We start from the raw sequence: 21,027 nt of genomic DNA on the forward strand, positions 1-21,027 counted from the left end.
GCGGTAAGGGTATTGATACGTCCAATGAGGGTGTCAGATTTTGTATCAGTTTCACCTTTGTATGAGTTAAGCTGTTGAACAATCTCACTGTTGGCTACCATGGTTGATAAGCAAGAGAACACTCAAAGGATAATGGCAAAACAGTAAATAAGTAGAAATTTATACGGTGATGACATAGTTGTAAAATAATGGAAGTTCAAACTAAAAGGAAAAGAACACAAGAGTGTACTGTGGAGTATATCATGTATTAAGGAAAAGGGAAAAAGTTGGAAAAAAGTGAAAGTATGGGGTGAATCAAAATTAGACTAAAAGGGGAGGGCAGTTTAGGGAATTAAAAAAAAGGAAAAGACACAAATAAAAAGAGGAATCATGGGGTTTTAAAAGAGAAGTTGTGGGCTTTTGGGTGTTACCGAGTGTAGTCTCCTAATTGGGTTCTGCTACTCCAAAACAGTCAAGGCTTTGACGTGGGGAAGACAACGTGAAGAAAATGGAAGACTTTTGTGACTTCGATGGAGGTTTTGACACAAGGAAGGGAGGCTTCCACTCCAGAAAGCCGATTCGTGGCGGAAAGGCGAAAACCAGGTATGACTTCTTGTATCTTTCTACTCTAAAATCTTCTAGTCTCTCGATTCTCCTTTTTTTTTTTTTTTTTTTCTGTTTTCCTGCTCTCTCTCTCTCTGGTTGCTGCTGGCAGAACCCTAAGGGCTGGGAATCGAAACGATGGGGTTAGGGAGATGGATTTTTACGGGAGGAGGACGGTCGGGGAGATATTGAAGGGATGAGGTTTTCTTATTTTCTTTTCATTTTTTGGTTCGCTGTTACAGAGAGGTTGAAAGGAGACAATGGTTAACACTGGAGTCGGAAGAATGGCTGTCACAGGGGTTCTGTGTTTTTTTTTTCCCCCACTGCTGGTAGCGCACAACAGAAAGGTAACAGAGAAAAGAGATCAGGGAAGAGGGGGAATGAAATGAAAGAGATTGACAGGGAAGGATAATGGATCCTTCGGCTCTGATACCAAATTGGAGGAGGGCCCGATAGGAGAAGAGAATAGTTGCAAGGGAAGGGGAAAGAGATCACATAATCACACACTCTCAAAAAGTAAACTCAACAAACTTCTATTCAATTCCCTATCCCATTGTTGGGTTACATGCAAGTATTTAAAGAAAGAAATAACAAGACTCCTAGTTAGACTATGAAACTAAATTAACTTGCACTCAAACTCTAACTCTATCTAACTCCTACATAGTCAACCCAAAACAAATAAAAGACTTCAATAAATAACCTACTAAATAACTAATTCCTACCCTCGTTGGACCAAAAACCATTAGACCGGCTTTGTTTGGGTTTGGGTCTCCAAATCCTATCATGCTAGTCCAACCAGCCAAGTGATACTGCATCTGGATTCCTTGCATTAGTGTGCTTCTTATTTTTGTGTGTTAGCAACAGGATATGCTTTTCCTAGTTAGATTATGATTTTGTTTTAGTTGGCTATATGAAACTTGTAAGAGCCAAGGCTTAAAAACAATTTATGATTAATGAAGTTTGAATTTTCTTCAAGAATGCTATGTGATTTAGTCATGGTGAGATGCTGATCCAGTTTGGTGTGATGCATTGGACAGTGGGATTCTGATCCAATCGGTGGGAAGGCATTGTTATACTTATTCTCTTCTCTATACTCTGTTTTACTGCAACAAGGTACTGATTTGAATCTTCCATCGGTTGAGCCTGCTGTGTTTTGTTTTGATCCTCTGATCCAAGTGGTTTTCATCTCAGTATTCATCTGATATTCCTGGGTATAATGTTCTGGTTGAATTTTGTCAGAAAGTATTTGATTTTATGACCTGTGGTTCCCCTGTTTTAGCCTTACTTTCAGTCAGATTTATTTAATCACCTGAAACAGATTAACTCATCAGTTTAAGGTGAGACTTGGGGGCATTCAAGGCCACCCTAGGACTGACCTATGACCAGGGTATCTCCCTGATCTGAGCTTTGGATCTGCTGATTTCAGAAATCTCCTATTTTTCTTCTTTATGTTCTATTTCAGATCTGAATTTTCAAATTACTTTTAGGACCAAGTTTCCCTCCACCCACGGTGAATGGGATCCCATTCACTGAGGGGCAGGATAGGGCGGGAATGGGTATCAGGAGGGTATTTTTGGAACATACAAAAACCTTAGGAGGGGTTTGTGAACCCTAGGATGGTGGGTGATCCATCCTCTATGGGTGAAGAGAAACTTAGTCCTTACTTTTAATCCTGCCCATAGTTATCAAGGCGTTGCCTTGGCGACGCCATGGCGTCCAGGCGGAAATTGTGGAGTCAAGGCAATCGGCGCCTTGGTGTCAAGGCGTTGTATTATTTTTTATTATTATTTTAAATCTTTTATTCTATTTGTTATGTTCCTATTGGGTTGTGTACGTTATTAGTGTACACTGCTTCACACCGAATCACCTAAAAGGCAAACATAAGTCAAATTAACCCTCGATGATGCCTTGGCTCACAGGAAGATGAAACCATTGATTCCTGCTCCAACTCTCGCCTCCAGTGACCATGAACTTGGCTCCGATTATCCGGTAATTTCTCCTTTTCTCTTCTTCTTCTTCCCCTCCTCCAACCTCAGCTCTTCTTTTTTTTTTTTTTTTCTTTTCATTATTCTGATTGTTTCAGTTATTTTTCTGCTCAAGCTCCAACTCCTGCGACTCTGGCGAAGATGAAGTCGAAGAGAAAGAAGTACTTGAAGGGGGAACTCGATGGAGCTCGACGCTGCTCCAACTGACGAAGATAACGCAGATGCCGCTGTCGAGTAGATTCTTTGTATGTTTCTTCCTCCACCTCCTTTTTTTTTTCCTTCTTCATCTGCTTCTCCTTCTCCTCCTCTGTTTCTAGCTTCTATTTTTTTGTTTCTTTTTTTCTTCTTCTTCTTCCGGCCTCCTCCTTGTATTTAGTTGTTCCCTTTTTTTCTTCTTCCGGTGTCCTCTTCTTCTCCTTCTAGTTCCTGGTTTCTTTTTTTCCTTCTAATGCTTCTTCGGATACTTGAGTGGGTCCATCTGATGGCACCGTGGCATTCCTCCTTGAAACCCTCTCTTCGTCTTTTCTTTTTCTTCGGACAAGAAAACCCTCTCTTTGTTTGAAACCCTCTTTCTGCCTGAACGTCTGAAGCTTCTTCTCCTCTATCTTCTTCTTCTAGCTTTGGCTGCTGCTGTAATTTCTGTGATTCAATGTAAATTGTGCATTTCTAAGTATAATTTATGAAATGCATCTGTTATTATAAGTTACGCACTCTGTGAATCTGTGATTAAGTAAATATTTATTCTGTGATTATGTGAGTCTGTAATTCTGTCATTATGTAAGTAATTATGTGATTCATTGATTTTGTAATTATGTGATTCACTGATTTTGTAATTCTGTGATTATGCTATTTTGCAATTCCTTGATTATGTACTTCAATTTTTTCATATTTATTAAGTATATAAGTAGCATTATATAAAAATTAATATGCTATTTGTGCCTAATAAAATGGTTATATAAAAAAAATAACACTAGAACGCCTTGTTCGCCAAGGCAACGCCTTGCGGCCGCCCTATCGCCAAGGCTCTTAGGAAGACCCTCAAACACCATGGTCGCCTTGCCGCCTTGATAACTATGATCCTGCCGATGGGTTTACTTTATATTTTGAGATTTGATTGAACCTACCTAGAGGGAAACTCTATCAGAGTTTGGGGGTTTTCTGATTCTCGTACTTGATTTAATTTGAAATCCCTGGTTTGCTGAAAATCAACTTCAGATTTGTGTCTTTTCTAATTACTCTAAATCCGACTGTTAGATCATTGCCATCTTCTGACGAGCGTTATTCTATTTATTTGTGATAAATTGTCAGAGTATGACCTTCATCTAAGAAGGTTGACTTTTATTGACTTTTATAGTTTGGGTTACTTAGATCCTGTCCAAGGGGGGTGTTTAGCCTGCACCTAGGGTTCATCCTACCTACCCCCAACCAAATCTTGCAGGGAAGGTGTTTAGCCTGAACCCAGGGTTCATCTTAAACCCCCCCTCCCAACCCAACCATTTTTCTTACCAGTAACTTAGTTTAGTGGGAGCGGTACTTATCCATGTCGGGCAAGCCTTCAATGGAAATCTCTAAACTCTGAAACCCACAGTTTCAGACTTTTTCTTCGAGCTCCATGCTTTTTCCTCTATAGTTTTTGTTCAATGAGAGCTCTATATTTAAGCCCTTACCCGAATGTCTATTCCGCCTTGTTTAGTTATTTATTGGTTTCAGTACTCATACTTGTCGCAGAGAATCTTCTGGTGCAATTGAAGGATGGAATTGCAGAATTCGAACTTGTTTCTTCATTTGTCACTCTGATTTCGAGTACAAAATTGGTTAGATCTTCTTCAGGTTCCTTGGAGGTGGCAATCATTAGTTCTTCACTAGAATAGAATCAATTTCTTGAACGAACCGCACTCCTTCGTATACATCAAGAGTCCATTGATGAGAAGGGGCTGGGAAAAGCTTGAACCCAATTCCTACACATCTCTGTAAGTTTTTCCTTGGGCTGCTCTGATTTTCATCTTTCTCCCTCTGCATCTTGATTCCGGAAAAAACTACAAAAATGGATTTCTTATGCAACCAAACAATTTCTATTTCTTGACCAAAAACTATTTGTTGACTTATTTTAAGAAATCAATCTGAAATGGAAAATCGAAATCCAGCCAAACATAGCCCAAGTACAGGAAAGAAAAGTAAAATGGAAAACCAAAAAATGAAAACTATTAACATCATCTATTAAAAGAAAACTAGTTAAACACAAAACTGCGAGGACTTGCATACAAATTTCAAGATAATTGAAGTATATTACGACAAAGAAATGCCTCTTAGAATGCTTCTCCAATGCAGTCTTTTGTTAATCCCTTTCTCATGTGTGAAAACAGGTGAGAACAGAGGCTAGGAATGCATGCTTTTCTCATAGGAAAACTGATTTTCCACATCTATGTTAAGCTTTACAATTTTATAAGAGCCGTAAATAATCTTATGGCCCAAAAAAATAGATGTGAAAAAAATAGAAAATTGAAGCATATTACAACAAAGAAATGCCTCTTTTAATTGCTCTGGCAGTAGTGGTGTCCAAGAGCATTAGCATGATAGCTTGCAAGGAGGTAGCTCACATTCAAGTAAATAACCATGCATGGGCATAGCATAAATACAAGCAAGAGCAGAGTCATGTATATTTTCAGTCATGTTACCCTTCCTCATCATGATCTAACTCAAGCACCTATATTTGGCACATTATGATACTGTTCACTTTTATTCAAAGGTGTCAGTTATAAACTACATTCAAAGAGGCATAAATTGAAGAAGAGAAACTGAATAAACTAATAAAAACCTTGACCTTCCTAGACATGAAAAGTTTTGAGAAGCATGAAGTTACCTCTAACTCGGATTTTTCCTTCAGCGATTGACTAAGCTCCTGCTTTAGATCTGATTGAGAACTTCTAAGAGATTTAACCTCTTTAGCGAGAACTTTAACATCTGCTTTTGATTTCAGCTCTAGCTCTTCATGACGTTTTTGCAAATTTCGAACCAGTTCTCTAGTTAAGTCCAACTCCTGCATCAACAATTCCTTCTCCTGAACAGCAGATACTTTTGTTGACTCTGCATGAACCTTTTCATCCTGCAATATTCTCATTGTCATTTATAGAATCACCAGTCATCAATTCAAGTGATTAGCAATGAATGGGTTGCCAAGAGCATAAAAAGAACCTGTTCAGACTTCAATTTTGACTCCATCTCCAGACACTTCCTCCGAAGTTCTACCATATCCCACTGCATTTGGGTAAATCTTTCCCTTTCAATTAAAATGGCTTGCTGCAGATTTTCTTTACCTTTCTCTTTTGTGCTTTCAAGTTCCACATCCAAGTCCTTGACCTGAGAAGGTGCAATCACAATAAAACTGGTCAGGCCCACGATATTAAAATCAAAATGAGAATATCACATGGCAATTACAAGTATTCTACATTTTTCAAGCTCAATGGACTTGGTTATAATAGAAACATAACTAACAGAAAAGTCCATGGTTAGGTCAGAAGGAAACTGCAGAGGTTTGAGCCCTTAATCAATTCAGTCAGCAACCTCTTCTCACATTTCTGACCAAATATTTCACAGGTCCGGAAAAATATAATATTAGCTCTCTGCTAGCAAATTGAAGTGTAAAAATATCAAACATATCTAATGTTGCAAATCAGAATTAAACTAATCACATCAGGGTTGAAGGAAGAAAGATGACAGAAGAAGAAAGAGAGGGAGAAGAAGTTGCTGCAAGAGAGAAGGAGAGCAGCCTGCAATAGGTAATTAGAATACCTTCATGCAGGCAGTCTCTCAAAATATAATTAATTTAGACAAAATAGAAAGTAAGGTAGTCAGGGACAGGGATATATGAAATTACCCCTAACCCCTTATTTATTACAACCTTACAAACTAAGGACAGAACTGATGTAAAATAACAGAAAACCCCAAAAATCCAAAATATAAGACTAAAATACCCCTAGTTTTCAACACTCCCCCTCAAGCTGGAGCATAGAGGTCTCCCATGCTCAGCTTGTTACAATAGGTGCGAAACTAGGAGCAAAAAGTGACTTGGTGAACATATCTGCTAGCTGATTTGAGGATGAAACAAATGGGGTCTCAGCAAGTTTTTTTAATACAGCATCTCGAACAAAGTGACAGTCCACTTCAATACATTTGGTCCGTTCATGATAGACCGGATTGCTCGCAATGTATATGGCTGTCTGGTTATCACAATACATCTTCATAGGCATCGACACAGATAAACCTATCTCAAGAAGAAGAGACCTGAGCCACATCAACTCTGCAATAGTATGAGCCATAGCTCTGTATTCCGCTTCAGCACTTGACCTAACAATTGTAGTTTGTTTTTTACTACGCCACATAACCAGATTACCCCCCAACAAAAGTACAATACCCTGTAGTCAAACGACGATCAGTGGCAGAACCAGCCCAGTCAACATCTGAAAAACAACAAGATCCATATGCCTATGAGGACGATAAATCAACCCTTTACTAGGAGCACCCTTCAAATAGTGAAGAACACGAACAACTCCATCCCAATGAGCCTTCCGAGGAGACTGCATAAACTGTCTAAGGACACCCACTGCAAAGGAAATGTTTGGTCTGTTAATTGTAAGATAGATTAGCTTCCCAACCAAACTTCTGTACTGGTGCACGTCTTTAAGGAGATCACCATAATCTACCCCAAACTTCAAATGAAGATCCATGGGACATCCACTGGCTTTGAAGCAAGCACGCCAGTGTCAGACAAAAGGTCCAACACATATTTCCTTTACGATAAACTGACACCTTTCCTACTTCTCACAACTTCAATGCCAAGAAAATAGTAAAGATCACCTAGATCCTTGGTCTGTAAATGCTACTGTAAATATGTTTCTACCTCTGCAATACCAGCCTCATCATCACCAGAAATAATAATATCGTCTACATAGACGACCAAGACAACCACCTTACCATCTCGACAGCGGACAAACATCGAGTGGTAGGAATACTGTGAAAAGCCACAAGACATCACCGTAGCATTGAATTTCTCAAACCACGAAGCGATTGTTTGAGACCATAGATAGCCTTCCGTAGCTTACAAACCCGTGTATAATCCTCCCCCTGAGCAACATATCCTGGAGGTTGCCCTATATAAACTTCCTCTTGCAAGACACCATACAAAAAAGGCATTTTTAATGTCAAACTGATATAATGGCCAATCAAAATTCACCGCCAAAGAAAGAAGTAAACGCACCGAATTCAGCTGGGCAACAAGAGAGGACGTCTCAAAATAATCAACTCCATAAGTCTGGGTATATCCCTTGGCAACCAGACAGGCTTTGAGCCGCTCAACAGAACCATCAGGAAGATACTTAATAGTGTAAACCCAGTGACACTTGATAAGGTCCTTAGCAGGTGGCAAATCAACAAGAGTCCAGGTGTTATGGGTCAAGAGGGCATCCATTTCAGCATCCATGGCATCCTTCCAGCCAGGAAGACGAAGGGCCTCAGTGTGACTTTTAGGCATAGTAGAAGCGGATAACGACAAGGCAAAATGATGGACCAAAGGCAGCAGATGAGATAAGGACACAAACTTGCCAATGGGGTACACAACATTAGACTTCTGTGTACAGGAACGTGTACCTTTTCACAAAGCAACTCGTCAGTTATCAGATGAGGAAGTAGACGGAGCTTCACCAGAGGAGGACGCAAGTGGAGGGGGTGAAACCACTTGAACAATAGGAATCTCATGCAGGGCTGCTGTCTTGTTCGACGCTGATACACCTACAAAGGAGGGGAAAACGATACTAAGGTAGGAATAGGAGGTGGCATCAGCACTCACAAAATATCTGGAAGAGATAGGGTCATAACACTTGTACCCTTTCTGGGTACGAGAGTAACCTAGGAAAATATACTTGGTAGACCTAGGAGCAAATTTGTCGGTGGAGACATGTAAGTTATGCACAAAGCACACACATCCAAAAACAAATGGGGGTAAAGCAAAAGCGGGAGTACCAGGAAAAATAATGGAAAAAGGGGACCTATCAGCAAGAATAGAAGAGGGCATGCGATTAATCAAATAACAAGCAATCAACACACTTTCACACCAAAAAAGCTTTGGAAATGCATATGGACCATGATAGCACGAGCTACCTCAAGAAGATGCCTATTTTTACGTTCAGCCACTCCATTTTGTTGTGGAGTGTAGGAACAACTAGTCTGATGAATCATGCCACGGGCCACACAAAAATTAGAAATTTCATTTTGTACATAGTCCAATGCATTATCAGAACGAAAAACTTTATGACACACCAAACTGAGTATTTATTTCATTATAAAATTCTTGAAATACAGATAAAAACTCGGAACGATCCTTCAGGAGATACAACCAGGTAAGACGGGAATGATCGTCCATGAATGTGACAAAATACATAAAACCACGTTTATTCTTGACACAACAAGGACCCCAGATGTCTGAATGGACTAAAGAAAATAAAGACAAACTACGAGCCACACCACCAACAGACGCAGTAGCAATGGAGGAAGTAGTAGCACCAAAAGTACGATAGTACAGGCCATCCTTTTCATGCCCTCCACCAATCGTTTTCCTAGTGTGAAGATCCTGAAAAAAAAATGAGTTGGAAAAAATGTCATAGAACATTGTAAAGCTTTAGTAAGCTGACTAACAGAAAGAAGACTCAATGGAAACTGAGGAACATGCAACACGAAGGAAAGACTAATGGAAGAGGTGGGAGTGACTGTACCAGATCTAGTAACAGGAGCAACAGATCCATTTGTTAATATGACAGATGAAGAATCCGAGTTATTCAAAAAGGCTGTAAACAAGGTAGACTCACTAGTCATATAAGCAGAAGTCCCAGAGTCAATAATCCAGGGAGAAGTAGTGGAGAAGAAGGCAGATGTACTTGCATGAGCAACGGTAGCAGAGAAAGAGAAAGGTATGGAGGATCCGCTACTGGATGCCTCCAGAGTTTGCGACCTCCACAGTATCTGAGATAGCTCATCACAATGAGTAGTGCTAGACGAACTGCCACCTCTAGTGGAATCCGATCGAGAATCACCAGTGGTCACAATATCAGCATTCCCATCAGATACTGCATGATTGGCTGATTGGGTTGCCCAATCCGGTTTGCCATGCTTATCTCAACAATAGTCAGCAGTATGACCAGATTTACCACAATGACTGCACCGTCGATTAGAGCGATCACCTGACGGACCACCAGTACTACGACCACCACCACCACGACCTCCCCCTGTGCCACGGCCTCTTCCACGATCATGACCACAACCAGCAGTAAAAGCAGAGTTATCCTTGGGGGAGGAATCAGCTTTAGTAGGAGGAGCAATACGCTGGAGACGAGAGAAGGTATCAGCCAGTGGAGGGACTGTCTCACTAACCAATAAATGGCCCTTCACAACCTTCAGATCAGAATTTAACCCAGCCAGAAATTTGGAGACAAAGAACTCATTACGTTGGGCTTTTAACTTGTCAATATCAGTAGTAAGAGGCTGAAATACATTCAACTCCTCAACCAGGCCCTTAAGAACAATAGTACTCTTGAAGAGACTTACAAGATTGCTGGAGCTGGAACAGTTTTTTATACAAATCGTATACACGGTTCATACTTTTCTCTTGAGAATAGGTATCTTGCAAATCATCCCAAACACCTATGGCTGTAGTGTGAAACATAACGTTGACAGCTATATCTGATTCCATGCTATTCCATACCCAGATGAGAGTGATGGCATTCTCCTTTTGCCATTCACTGTACTTGCTGTTACTGAATAAAGGTGGATCAAATGTAATATATTGAAGCTTGTCCTTGGCCATGATATACACTTTCACGGCCTGTGCCCATAACAAATAATTCGAGCTCCCCTTGAGCTTGATGGAGGTAATTGTCACATTCACATTATCAGAAGGTGGAACAACAGAGGTAGTAGTAGCAGACTTAGAGTCACCCATAACACACAAATAAGATGGACAGAAGCAGGAACCAACAGCAACAATAATAAATCAAGTGCAAAAAAAAAACGCAGGAATGATGATCCAGCAGTAGGTGAGCATCAACCACACAAATAATATGGACAGGAGCAATGAAGATTGCAGCAAAAGTCAAATAATAACCATACAGAGCAAGCCAGCAAGTGCAGTAAATAACTAAACAGAGTTGGGGAAGAACATCACCAAGAGAGCAGGTCCTAGAAGAACAACAGAAGGAGGTCACTAGATCAGAAGAGTGGCAACCACAGTAGAAGAATCCTCCAGTCACACAGCCAGCAGCAACCATTGATTCTCACAAAAAAAAAACAAAATCGATATGGAGAGCAGAAAACCAGTTGAGATCGATTTCTCGAATATGAAGAACTGAGAGAGAAGTTGATAAAATCTTCAAACCAGCATGAAAACCACCTCAAAGAAGATCATTAAGAACCAGATTGGCATAGGAACCACACGCCATTAGCACCCAGTGATAATAGGAACCATCACCATCGAGAGAAAAAAAAAAATGTAGCAGGAATGATATCTGATCGATTCTTCAAGGTTGTCTTCCATCAGCAACCAAACTCCATCGAGAGAGATCAAAAACAGCCCTCCATTCATTAATAAGGAGGCTTTAATCCATAGCAAACCAGAACAGCAATCGGTGGCTGCACAACCAAAAAAAAAGTGAAAAAAAAAACTGGAAACCGAAGGAGAAACCAGAAGAAAGGGATTGAAGAACCCTTGATTGATTAGCATAGCTCTGATACCATGTTGCAAATCAGAATTAAACTAATCACATCAGGGGTGAAGGAAGAAAGATGAAAGAAGAAGAAGAAAGAGAGGGAGAAGAAGTTGCCGCAAGAGAGAAGGAGAGCAGCCTGCGATAGGTAATTAGAATACCTTCACGCAGGCAGTCTCTCAATATATAATTAATTTAGACAAAATAGAAAGTAAAGTAGTTAGGGATATATGAAATCACCCCTAACCCCTTATTACAACCTTACAAACTAAGGACAGAACTGATGTAAAATAACAGAAAACCCCAAAAACCCAAAATATAAGACTAAAATACCCCTAGTTTTCAACATCAAACTCTGCAAAGTCCCCCCACCAAAGAAAAAGTACATATAGTAAAAATACAGTGGTTAAGTTGTGCTATTGCAACCTGTTGGTTGCAGGTTCAAAACTTGGAAACAGCCTCTCCTGCGAATCAGGGGGTAAGGCTGCGTACATTTGCCCCTCCCAGACCCTGCAGTAGTGGGAGTCTCGTGCACTGAGATACTCTTTTTAGTAAAATACATTCAGGCTTTTGTCTAAACATCATAGGCTATCAACTGATGGGGCCCCACCTATGCATTAGGAGTTCCCCTTTCTATTGTAATTTCCCCTCTATTATAAATAGAGGGGCTTACCTATCAATTAAATAATTCAAGCATTACAATCAATTCTTCAAAAAAAAAAAACTCCATAATAATGCTAACAACATCCTAGATCCATATGCTTGGCAAATAGTGATAGGACAGGAGCACGCACTTAAAACGTCGGTATCCTGGGGAAACAAAAACATCATAAAGTGCCTACTTAACCCTTCACAAATCAACATGTATAGCTGAAAAGTGAAATAAAAAAAAAAATTGGAATACTATGAAGAGAGATCTAAAAGAAAGTGAGGAACACTTTCAGATACTCCCAAAGTGTGATTCTAGAGACAGTTCAAAAGGTAAGCTTTTTATCATTTTCATTAGTATAACTCGAAACTCCCCTCCCCCCACACACACAAAAAAAAACACACATACAAAATCCCAAAATAAAGGGAAAATGGAAAAAATAAAACAAAGAAGAATATTGAAAAAACTCAATATCAACCACAGAAAATAATTAGAGAAATATAACACCAGATGAAACGGGAAGACTTGACTAAAACTCATGGTCCAAACAAGTTAAAAATATAAATAATGCCACAGAATGCATGGGATGTTCTGGCATTCACCTTTGTTGTAAGGTAATCTTTCACAGCCATTTCTTGATTTAGTCTTGCAATAAGATCCTCCATGTCTGTTTTTACTGTAGCTAGTCTCTGCTGCATGGTCATAAGGACTCTATTCATTTTATTGCGCTGATTCAATGGAAGAACTATCTGTACATCGTCTGGATACTGTCGATCTGTGGTTCCAAGAATTTCAGAAGAAGTTCGATCTTCAGCACCTCCAGGAAAGTCAAGGGATCCATCACCATATGAAGTAGCAGCACCAGAATTTGATATTTCGCTACCTCTTACAGAACTTATGTCACTTCCAACACTCTCAGCTGAGAGCTTCCGAGTATGACTGGCTACTTTACCATGGTACGGTTCAGATAAGAGCTCCATTCCTTCTCTGGAAAGAAATACACCCTTTGAAGCATCTCCATTAAATGTATCCCGATTCTTAACACTTTTTTCTCTTCTGGTATGAATTTTGTGCCTAGGAAATCCTTCTGGCTGCTGTAGAATGGAATCAACCGCAGAAAGACCATTATCACCAGGTATGCCAAAATTTACTAATTCTCTGACAGAATTGGCCACTTCTTGATCCAATGGTAGATCTTCAGGACCAATTTCAGAGCTATTATCCCTTCCTTGCCTTGGTGTTCCAATCTCAGATGTCTCATAAGCATTATCACTACCATAATCTGATGCAATTGATGAACTACCAGCGAGAAACGGAACACCTGAACTGGGTTGAGCTTGGAGTGAAGAAATCATGGTGTTCCCAGACGCATTTGCTTCTACACTCTGCTGATTTGCATCATAAAATGCTGAAAAGAAAAATAATATTTGACCAAATATTAAAACATTTATACAGGAAAAAATGCTATATTATAAAAAACTTTCCAAGCCATTCTAAATTTTGTCAACTGAGAAGCCTCTAAAGTTTGAAAACATAAGATAATGCAAGTTAATGCATTAAAAAACACATCTAAAATCCTAGGTGGGGAATAAAAAGGAGCCACCTACAAGACCTAGCAGCCGCTTCTAGCTCAAGAAAGGATGCCACTGGAACACTTCTAGATATATCAATGTCAGACAGAAGCTTTCCCATCCACTCCTCCAATGAACACCTTCGCTGTGACAAAACTAACCATGTTGAGAATATTAATCAATCATATAGTCAGTAGATAGCTGGTTTCCAATTTCAGGGTAAGTTAGGTTTGTTCACGTTCCCTTAATGTAAGAAAGTACTTCACCATGTACATATGTACAGTATTTTAAGGGAAAATGAATAACAAAATAAAGTTTCAACTAGATTGGAATTTAATATCAGATAAGTACTTTATGACTCTGTCAAAACAAATGACCAGAATCGGAGAATACCCCATGCAAGCCCTCTCAGAACAAAATTTAGATCTCTCAATCCCAAGTAAACCAATTGGATCTCTATGAGCGATGTAAATCATCAAACCCATTGGAGCTGAGTTTCTTAATTCCAGAAGAATGGATAAGACTGACCAAGCACCTACCATCATAGAGTTATATATATATATATATATATATATATATATATGTGTGTGTGTGTGTGTGTGTGTAGGATAGGTGGGCAGGTGGTGACACACAATAAACAAAAAATCATATGAGGGAACCAAGAGAACAATGGGAACTAAACCATATGAGGAAACCAAGAGAAAAATGGGAACCCAGATATATTAGCATAGGGATGGGGGTAATAAATCATAAGTACTCCTCAAGTTTCTCATCTTTGAAAAAGCATTCCCTTCCATCTTGCAGTTCCAAGGGTTTGGGGATTTGAACTTACTAGTTGATGATGAATAAACCTTGAGATTAGATAGCTTGACTGTAGAACAGTAATATGTTCAATTTAAGGGTATTTTGCCTTTCTAAGATTTTCGGTTCTATTGTCCAGCCTTATGTAGAGTTATGGGGTACAGGGGTAGTATTGTCTTTTGTACCTTGTTTATTTCATGATTCATTAATATATATATGAGGGAGCAGTCCTGCGGTAAGGTATTCTATTCTTGCCACAGGCTGTCCTCTCCTCTTTGGACAGACCTGTTTCTTCTTCTTCTTCTCTCTTTCTTTTCTCTTCTCTCTCTCTCTCTAATCTGGCTACAAGGTTTTGATATTGTAACATGGTATCAGAGCACATTTGTAATCAGATTTGAGAATTTTCCAATCATTCTCTGCTGGTTTCTCTTGTTCGATTCTCAACCTGTGGTGTGCAGCCACTTAATGCTGTATCTCTTATGAATTAATCACTCCTTCATTCATATAAGGACTGTATTGTACCTGGTATTACTCGAAGATACTGCTGCTGACTGCAACCTACATCGAACTCTGCTCTAACCTTGATGGATCGATTTCTAGCAAAACCCTGATAAAGTCGATCTCTCCTTTGGCTGCTGGTTTTGGTAATTTTTATGAAGCTGATGGATTCATGGCTCCTTGTTGCTGATTGTTGCTGACTCTACTCTGGTCTTCTTGGCTCTGCAATTTTATCTCATCGTTTTTGGCTACTTCATCAAAACCCTGACAAGTCAATTTCTTCTTGGTTGGTTTTCTGGCATTCCTTTATAGTGGTGAAGCCTTTCCTATTGCTGGTTTTGTCTTCCAGCCTACTTTTTTGGTGTGTTTGGACTGCTCCTATTGCCCCTTTTAATCCAAATCGATTTTTTGGATTTGTCATCACACTATTAGCTATCGATTTTTTGGAGTTGCCATTTTTTTGACATGGCTGAGAACAAGAATACTACGGACAATGTTAATGTCCAGATTACTTCTATCAAGCTCCGTTATATTACTTCAAGTCCTCCTGCATCTGATTCTAAATATTATAATGAATGGGTCAAGGACAATTCGATTATTCTTATTTGGTTATGGAATAGTATGGAGCCCGATATTGCTACCAATGTAATGTTTCACACTACTGCAAACTGTAAAGGGAGTGTGGGATGATTTGAAAGAGACATATTCACACGAGAAGAGTATGACTCGAATCTATGACTTGTATGAGAAGTTGTTCCAGTTTCAACAATCTAACAAGTCTCTACAGGAATACTACAGTACTTTCAAAGGTATGGTTGAAGAGTTGAATGTGTTTCAGCCACTTACAATAGACATTAAGAAGCTTAAAGCTCAACGGAATGAGTATTTTGTGTCAAAATTTCTTGCTGGTCTGAATTCTAATCTAAAGGCCATAAAGGGTCACTTCCTTGCCGGTGAATCAGTTCCTACTCTCAATGACACCTATTCCAGACTTCAGGGCATTGCTTCCCCTTCCAAGTTTGATTCCAACACAAGAGAAAATTCTGCATTCAGTGCTGGTCAAGACCTTGGCTCAGGGGGTGGTCGTAGTTCTTGTGGGCTGCATATCGATCATGCTAATAGACAGTGCTCTTATTGTGGGAAACCTAATCATACTGTTGAAACTTGCTGGGCCAATGATGAAAAGCCAGAATGGGCCCAACACATGGCCAATCATACAGCTCCTAATGATGGTTCTGATGTTGTAACCTCAAGTGACACTAAATCTGGTCCCTCTTCAGGAGATATTTCCTCCATCCTTCATGATGAGGTTCATCAATTGATGTGCCGAATACAGAGTCTTGAGACATCTACTTCTACATCCTTGGGGGTTTCCACTTCCGTTGCTACTTAAGCTCATGCAGGTACACCTGCTTTCTTTACAACCACTTCTACACCCTAAATTATTGATTCAGAGGCTTACGTCCATATGACTAGTAAGTCATCTTTTTTTAATTCATTTTCTTCTAGTTCACATTCACCACCTGTAATTCTTGCGAATGGTACTTGTACACCAATTACTGGTCCTGGTACAGTTTCTCTTAGTCCTGACATCTCTCTCTCCTTCGTGTTGCATGTTCCTAAATTACCATTAAGTCTTCTTTTTGTTAGTCAGTTAACTAAAGCTCTTAATTGCTCAGTAACCTTTTTTTTCTTCTCATTGTGATGTTCAAGATCTTCACACGAGGTAGACAATTGGTGGAAAGTGTGAGAAAGATGGAATGTACTACCTCTACTATGTTGGCCCTTCTGCTTTTGCTACTGCTACCACTGTTAGTGGAGTTTCTCATTTCCAATGGCATTGTCGGTTAGGACATTTGTCCTTGTCTAGGCTCAAAATTTTGTATCACCAGTTTAAGTCTTTAGACAGGTTAGAGTGTGAGGGCTGCGAGTTGGGAAAGCATCACTGTGCTTCTTTTCCCTCTCGACCCGTGGCCGGTAGTCAGTCTTTATTTTCTTTAGTTCATTCAGATATTCAGGGTCCTTGTCGGGCAAGTAATAGACATGGTTTTCGGTATTTGTTACTTTTGTACACGGCCACTCTCGTCTTACTTGGTTGTACCTCTTGAAGGACCGTTCAGAGTTTTTATCTGTAATTCAAAATTTTTATAATGAAATAAAGACTCAATTTGGTGTGCTTATCAAAATTTTTCATCCTGATAATGCTTTGAAATTTGATCAAAATGAGATCTCTTCTTTTTGTGCTACTCATGGGTTGATTCATTAAACTAGTTGTTCCTATACTCCACAAAAAAATGGAGTAGCAGAACAGAAAAATAGACATTTACTTGAGGTAGCTTGTGCAATTATGTTTCATATGCAAGTTCCTAAGCATGTTAGGTGTGATGCAATCCTCACTGCTTGTTTCTTGATTAATTGTATGCCATCCTCTATGCTTGCCGATAAATCTCCTTTTTCAGTTTTGTTTCCTGGTTTGACACCTTTCCACTTACCTCCTCGGGTTTTTGGTTGTGTTTATTTTGTTCACAATCTTCATCCCCCGGGTGGTAAGTTGGAACCTCGGTTTACTAAGTGTGTTTTTCTAGGTTACTCTTGTACTCAGAAAGGGTACCGGTGTTATGATCCAATTACCCAGAAACAGTTTGTCAGTACTGAGGTGACCATCTTTGAGCGCACCACCTATTTTTATACTCCGCCCATCTTGTCTGGGGGCATGTGGGCTGATCCTGAACCTCCACCCATTCCTTCCATTGTTCCTAACCCTATACCACCATTGCAAGTTTATCGACGCAAGAAGACATTGGGGCAGCCTAGTACAAATGTCACTGCTCCATCTCCATCACTACATGTACCATCGTCCACCTCTTGTCACACCCCACTCCCAAACATCGGGAAGTGTGACGGATGGGACACCTACATCCCTACACCAACCAGGATCGCAGATGCAGTGGCTAACTCTCACAATCCAATAATCAAATTAATATCAAATCAGAGCAGCGAAAGACATAATAAATATAGAATCAACAAGAAGGGAATCTACTGTTATAAATTATAAATAACTGTGTGTTGCTTATCTCCAGAGTTACACCCAAGTGTAAACCAAGACATATACAGTAATCCCTCAAAAAAATGTATATATACGTCAATGGCAAAAGATTACATATAAATACCAATGTATTAAAAGAATAGGGCCTCGCCCTCGATCAATCATGCCCCGTAGGCACAATCCTCGCACGTACAACCCGGACCATGCTCCTCCTCCACACGAGCACTCCAAACATCACTACCATTAAGATAAGGGTAAGGGGGATCTGAGCTCTCCGGCTGCTATACACCTGCATCACCATCTAAAAGGGGGGAACCACGTGGTATGAACTTCACAAAGCCTAATGAGCGGTTAGAACAAGGAAGCACACGCATATGTATATGAATGCAATCACATGTATGCATGGTTTCATTTTATTAATATCCACCAATCAACAATGCCTAAGTCTAGGTGAAGTTCTACTGCAACACCCTAAGTAGCATCCCTAGTCCCGATAACGGCGGAGCCCAACGATGGTAACCCAAGTTGCGGTTAGAAGCCTACAGTACCGGACTCGCCATGAGATTGTCCGCAAACCCCCGATATAACCCTAGCTCTCCCTCAGTACCGGAGCTCTCCCATAGCATTTTCTGAGTTCGAGAATGGTATTCCAGTACGTCGGACATAACCATCGGTTATTCAACACCTTACCCCCTGTTGGCAAAGGGTGTAGCACTGGGGAAGGTATTAACCTAACCATATGCATCTAAATGACTGAAGGTGCATGCGTATGCATATACCAAAGGCCGGGGCCATAATACCGGATTTCCATTCGGCCACACTATCCACCTGTCTCCTCTAACATACACACCCATATACTAAATAGTACGGCGATACATTACCGGCTTTCCCTTCGGTTAAACTGCACTCCGTTTCCCATCCTAGTACAACCATCATAGTAGTGCAACAGTTATAATCCAATAAAAATACAGCAACTAATACGGCGATCAAACAATGTAACCCCGGCCACTCCGCACCCCGTTTCCAACACCTACTCTATATGCATGAGTACAACAAAATAAACGGATGGCGATCCCGAGTCCAGTATCCCCTTCGGTACTCAGATCCCATAATCACAATCTCATCTCATTCACCTCAATACACATGAATCAAGAAAGACCTAATCATCTAACAATCATATAACATAATTACAATCAAACCTAATTAATATAACTAACCAAGGCTATCAAGCATAGTGAGGGTTATGGAAAGATAAATATACCAATCACATTCAAACATAAATGCTTCGATGAGTATGCATGAATGCTCATTCGTAATACAAGACCAAACACTCATAAATTAAGTCGAGGATCAAACCCACTCACCTTCGGCACGTAGGTGATTTGATGCACTCGAATGTACATCTCCAATACGGCCTCACCGGGACTTTGTCCTTAACCTATTTGGCATGCGGAATATAGTTTAATTAGGGTTTAGCAAATTGGTCTAAGATCCCACAATTATATTGAGAAGCACAGCAAAGTTGCACTCACAGGTCGATTGGGAGGTTGATGGATTCTGATCATCCGCTCGATCGAGCTCAAACATTAAAGGAGCCGCCTTAGGGCCTCAGGTCGATGGGGCGGTTGATGGTGTCTGACCGACCGCCCGACCAACCGTCAAGCATCCGAAGCTGTGCTTCATCAGCCCATGGTCAATCTTGGGTCTTAGTTGATGGGGCCTTCAAGAGGGCTTGTGTACAGAACAAATACATGATTTTGATCATGGAAATGTCAAGGGTTCACCCCAATTCATGGGGAATGGTCTCAACTTGTTTCCATACATAGAAACCCTAGTTTAGGTCTCAAATCCCAAATGGGGTTAATGGGACGATGGACAGCATGTACACTGCCATAGGGAGACCTTAATTACACTAAAGATAACCCCCAAATGCATGGGAGCATGAGGAGATCTCGGGTAGAGCATGTACACATAGGTTTGAGGTTATTCTCACCCACGGTTGGCGAAAAACATAGGGTTTGGGAATGGGGAAGATGCATAATAGCATACGTAATAAGGGGGATGTTTGGGGAAGGTCATGACATCGACCCTAGGTCTTAAATCCCCAAATATTAATAAGTAAAACTCAAAACCCTAAGTTACAAGTGAGAGGAAATGGAAGGAATTACACTAGGCATGAAGGGCTTACCTTGTTTGGAGCTTGGACTCAAGGTAGGACTGTAGGAGGTAACCCTAGCCTTCTTCTTTCTCCTTTTCTCTTCTTTTCCCTCTCCCACATTTTGGTTGGAGGGAAATGAAATGAGCCAATGGGAGCTCATGTGGTTTTATAACTTAAGTGGCCCTTAGGGCTTGTTTGGCTGGCAACCCTAAACCCCTACTTTAAATCACATTAAACCCCAAGGTTGGGCAAGGGGACCCATAACAAAGCACACAAAGTGTCACACCCCCATCCCGACAAGTGATAAAGTACAATAAAAGGGTATGACTGGGATGACACGCGTCATCCCACATCACCGCCAGGATCACAAATGCAATGTCCCGAATCACAGTCACAACTAATAGAATCAGCATAATAATATCAGAGTGCGGAAGCAAGGGAATATTACCTTTTCCAAAGGATCAATTGTAGCGGAAGCGTATACAATAACATAAGTGTTCGAAGTCTAAGTGATAGATAATTAAATACGTTACATTCTATCCCAAAAGTTTAACTGAAAGCTAAAACAATAGTAGTGATGCCAGGTTTATACAATGCAAATGATAAACAAAATAACAAAAGATACAAATTGAGCTCCAATGGCACAATCCATGAGTGTACACCATCATCTGGGTTCTAAGTCATCGGCTCCACTCGGTTCACATCAAAAGGAGGAACACGATCGAAACATTACCTGTATACAACTAAAAAGGGTTGCCCAACGGGGGTAAGCTCCAGTGAGCCAGTGAGGGTATGGGGAATGCACATACAAACAATTTACACATAGTCCATGATGCATGTAAATGTTAATATATTTTTGCACCTAATACACAAACTAAGTCAAGGTATATGCTACTACAATAACTCGGGAAAACACTGTGGATCCTTCCATGTTCACCACAATGCAACCTCAATTATTACCATAGAGCCTGCGCCGGCCGTAGTCATCAC

The 21,027-nt window shown here is 40.2% G+C and overlaps 1 protein-coding gene across 7 annotated transcripts in view; it reads right to left on the reverse strand.

Moving 5' to 3' along the window:
- The window catches only part of LOC122671680 (PX domain-containing protein EREL1-like), a 45,754-nt gene that overhangs the window by 9,053 nt on the left and 15,674 nt on the right, over positions 1-21,027 (reverse strand). For 5 of the 7 annotated variants that reach the window (XM_043869048.1, XM_043869046.1, XM_043869047.1 and 2 more), the window contains 4 exons: positions 13,571-13,679; positions 12,566-13,371; positions 5,760-5,924; positions 5,428-5,670 (listed from right to left, as the gene is read on the reverse strand). In XM_043869048.1, coding sequence (XP_043724983.1) covers positions 5,428-5,670; positions 5,760-5,924; positions 12,566-13,371; positions 13,571-13,679 — 1,323 coding nt within the window. Of the gene's footprint in view, positions 1-5,427; positions 5,671-5,759; positions 5,925-12,565; positions 13,372-13,570; positions 13,691-21,027 lie in introns of all 7 variants that reach the window. The other 2 variants (XM_043869050.1, XM_043869049.1) reach the window with 2 other exon arrangements.

The sequence above is a fragment of the Telopea speciosissima genome, chromosome 8 (genome assembly GCF_018873765.1).
Source record: "Telopea speciosissima isolate NSW1024214 ecotype Mountain lineage chromosome 8, Tspe_v1, whole genome shotgun sequence".
Taxonomy (NCBI): domain Eukaryota; kingdom Viridiplantae; phylum Streptophyta; class Magnoliopsida; order Proteales; family Proteaceae; genus Telopea; species Telopea speciosissima.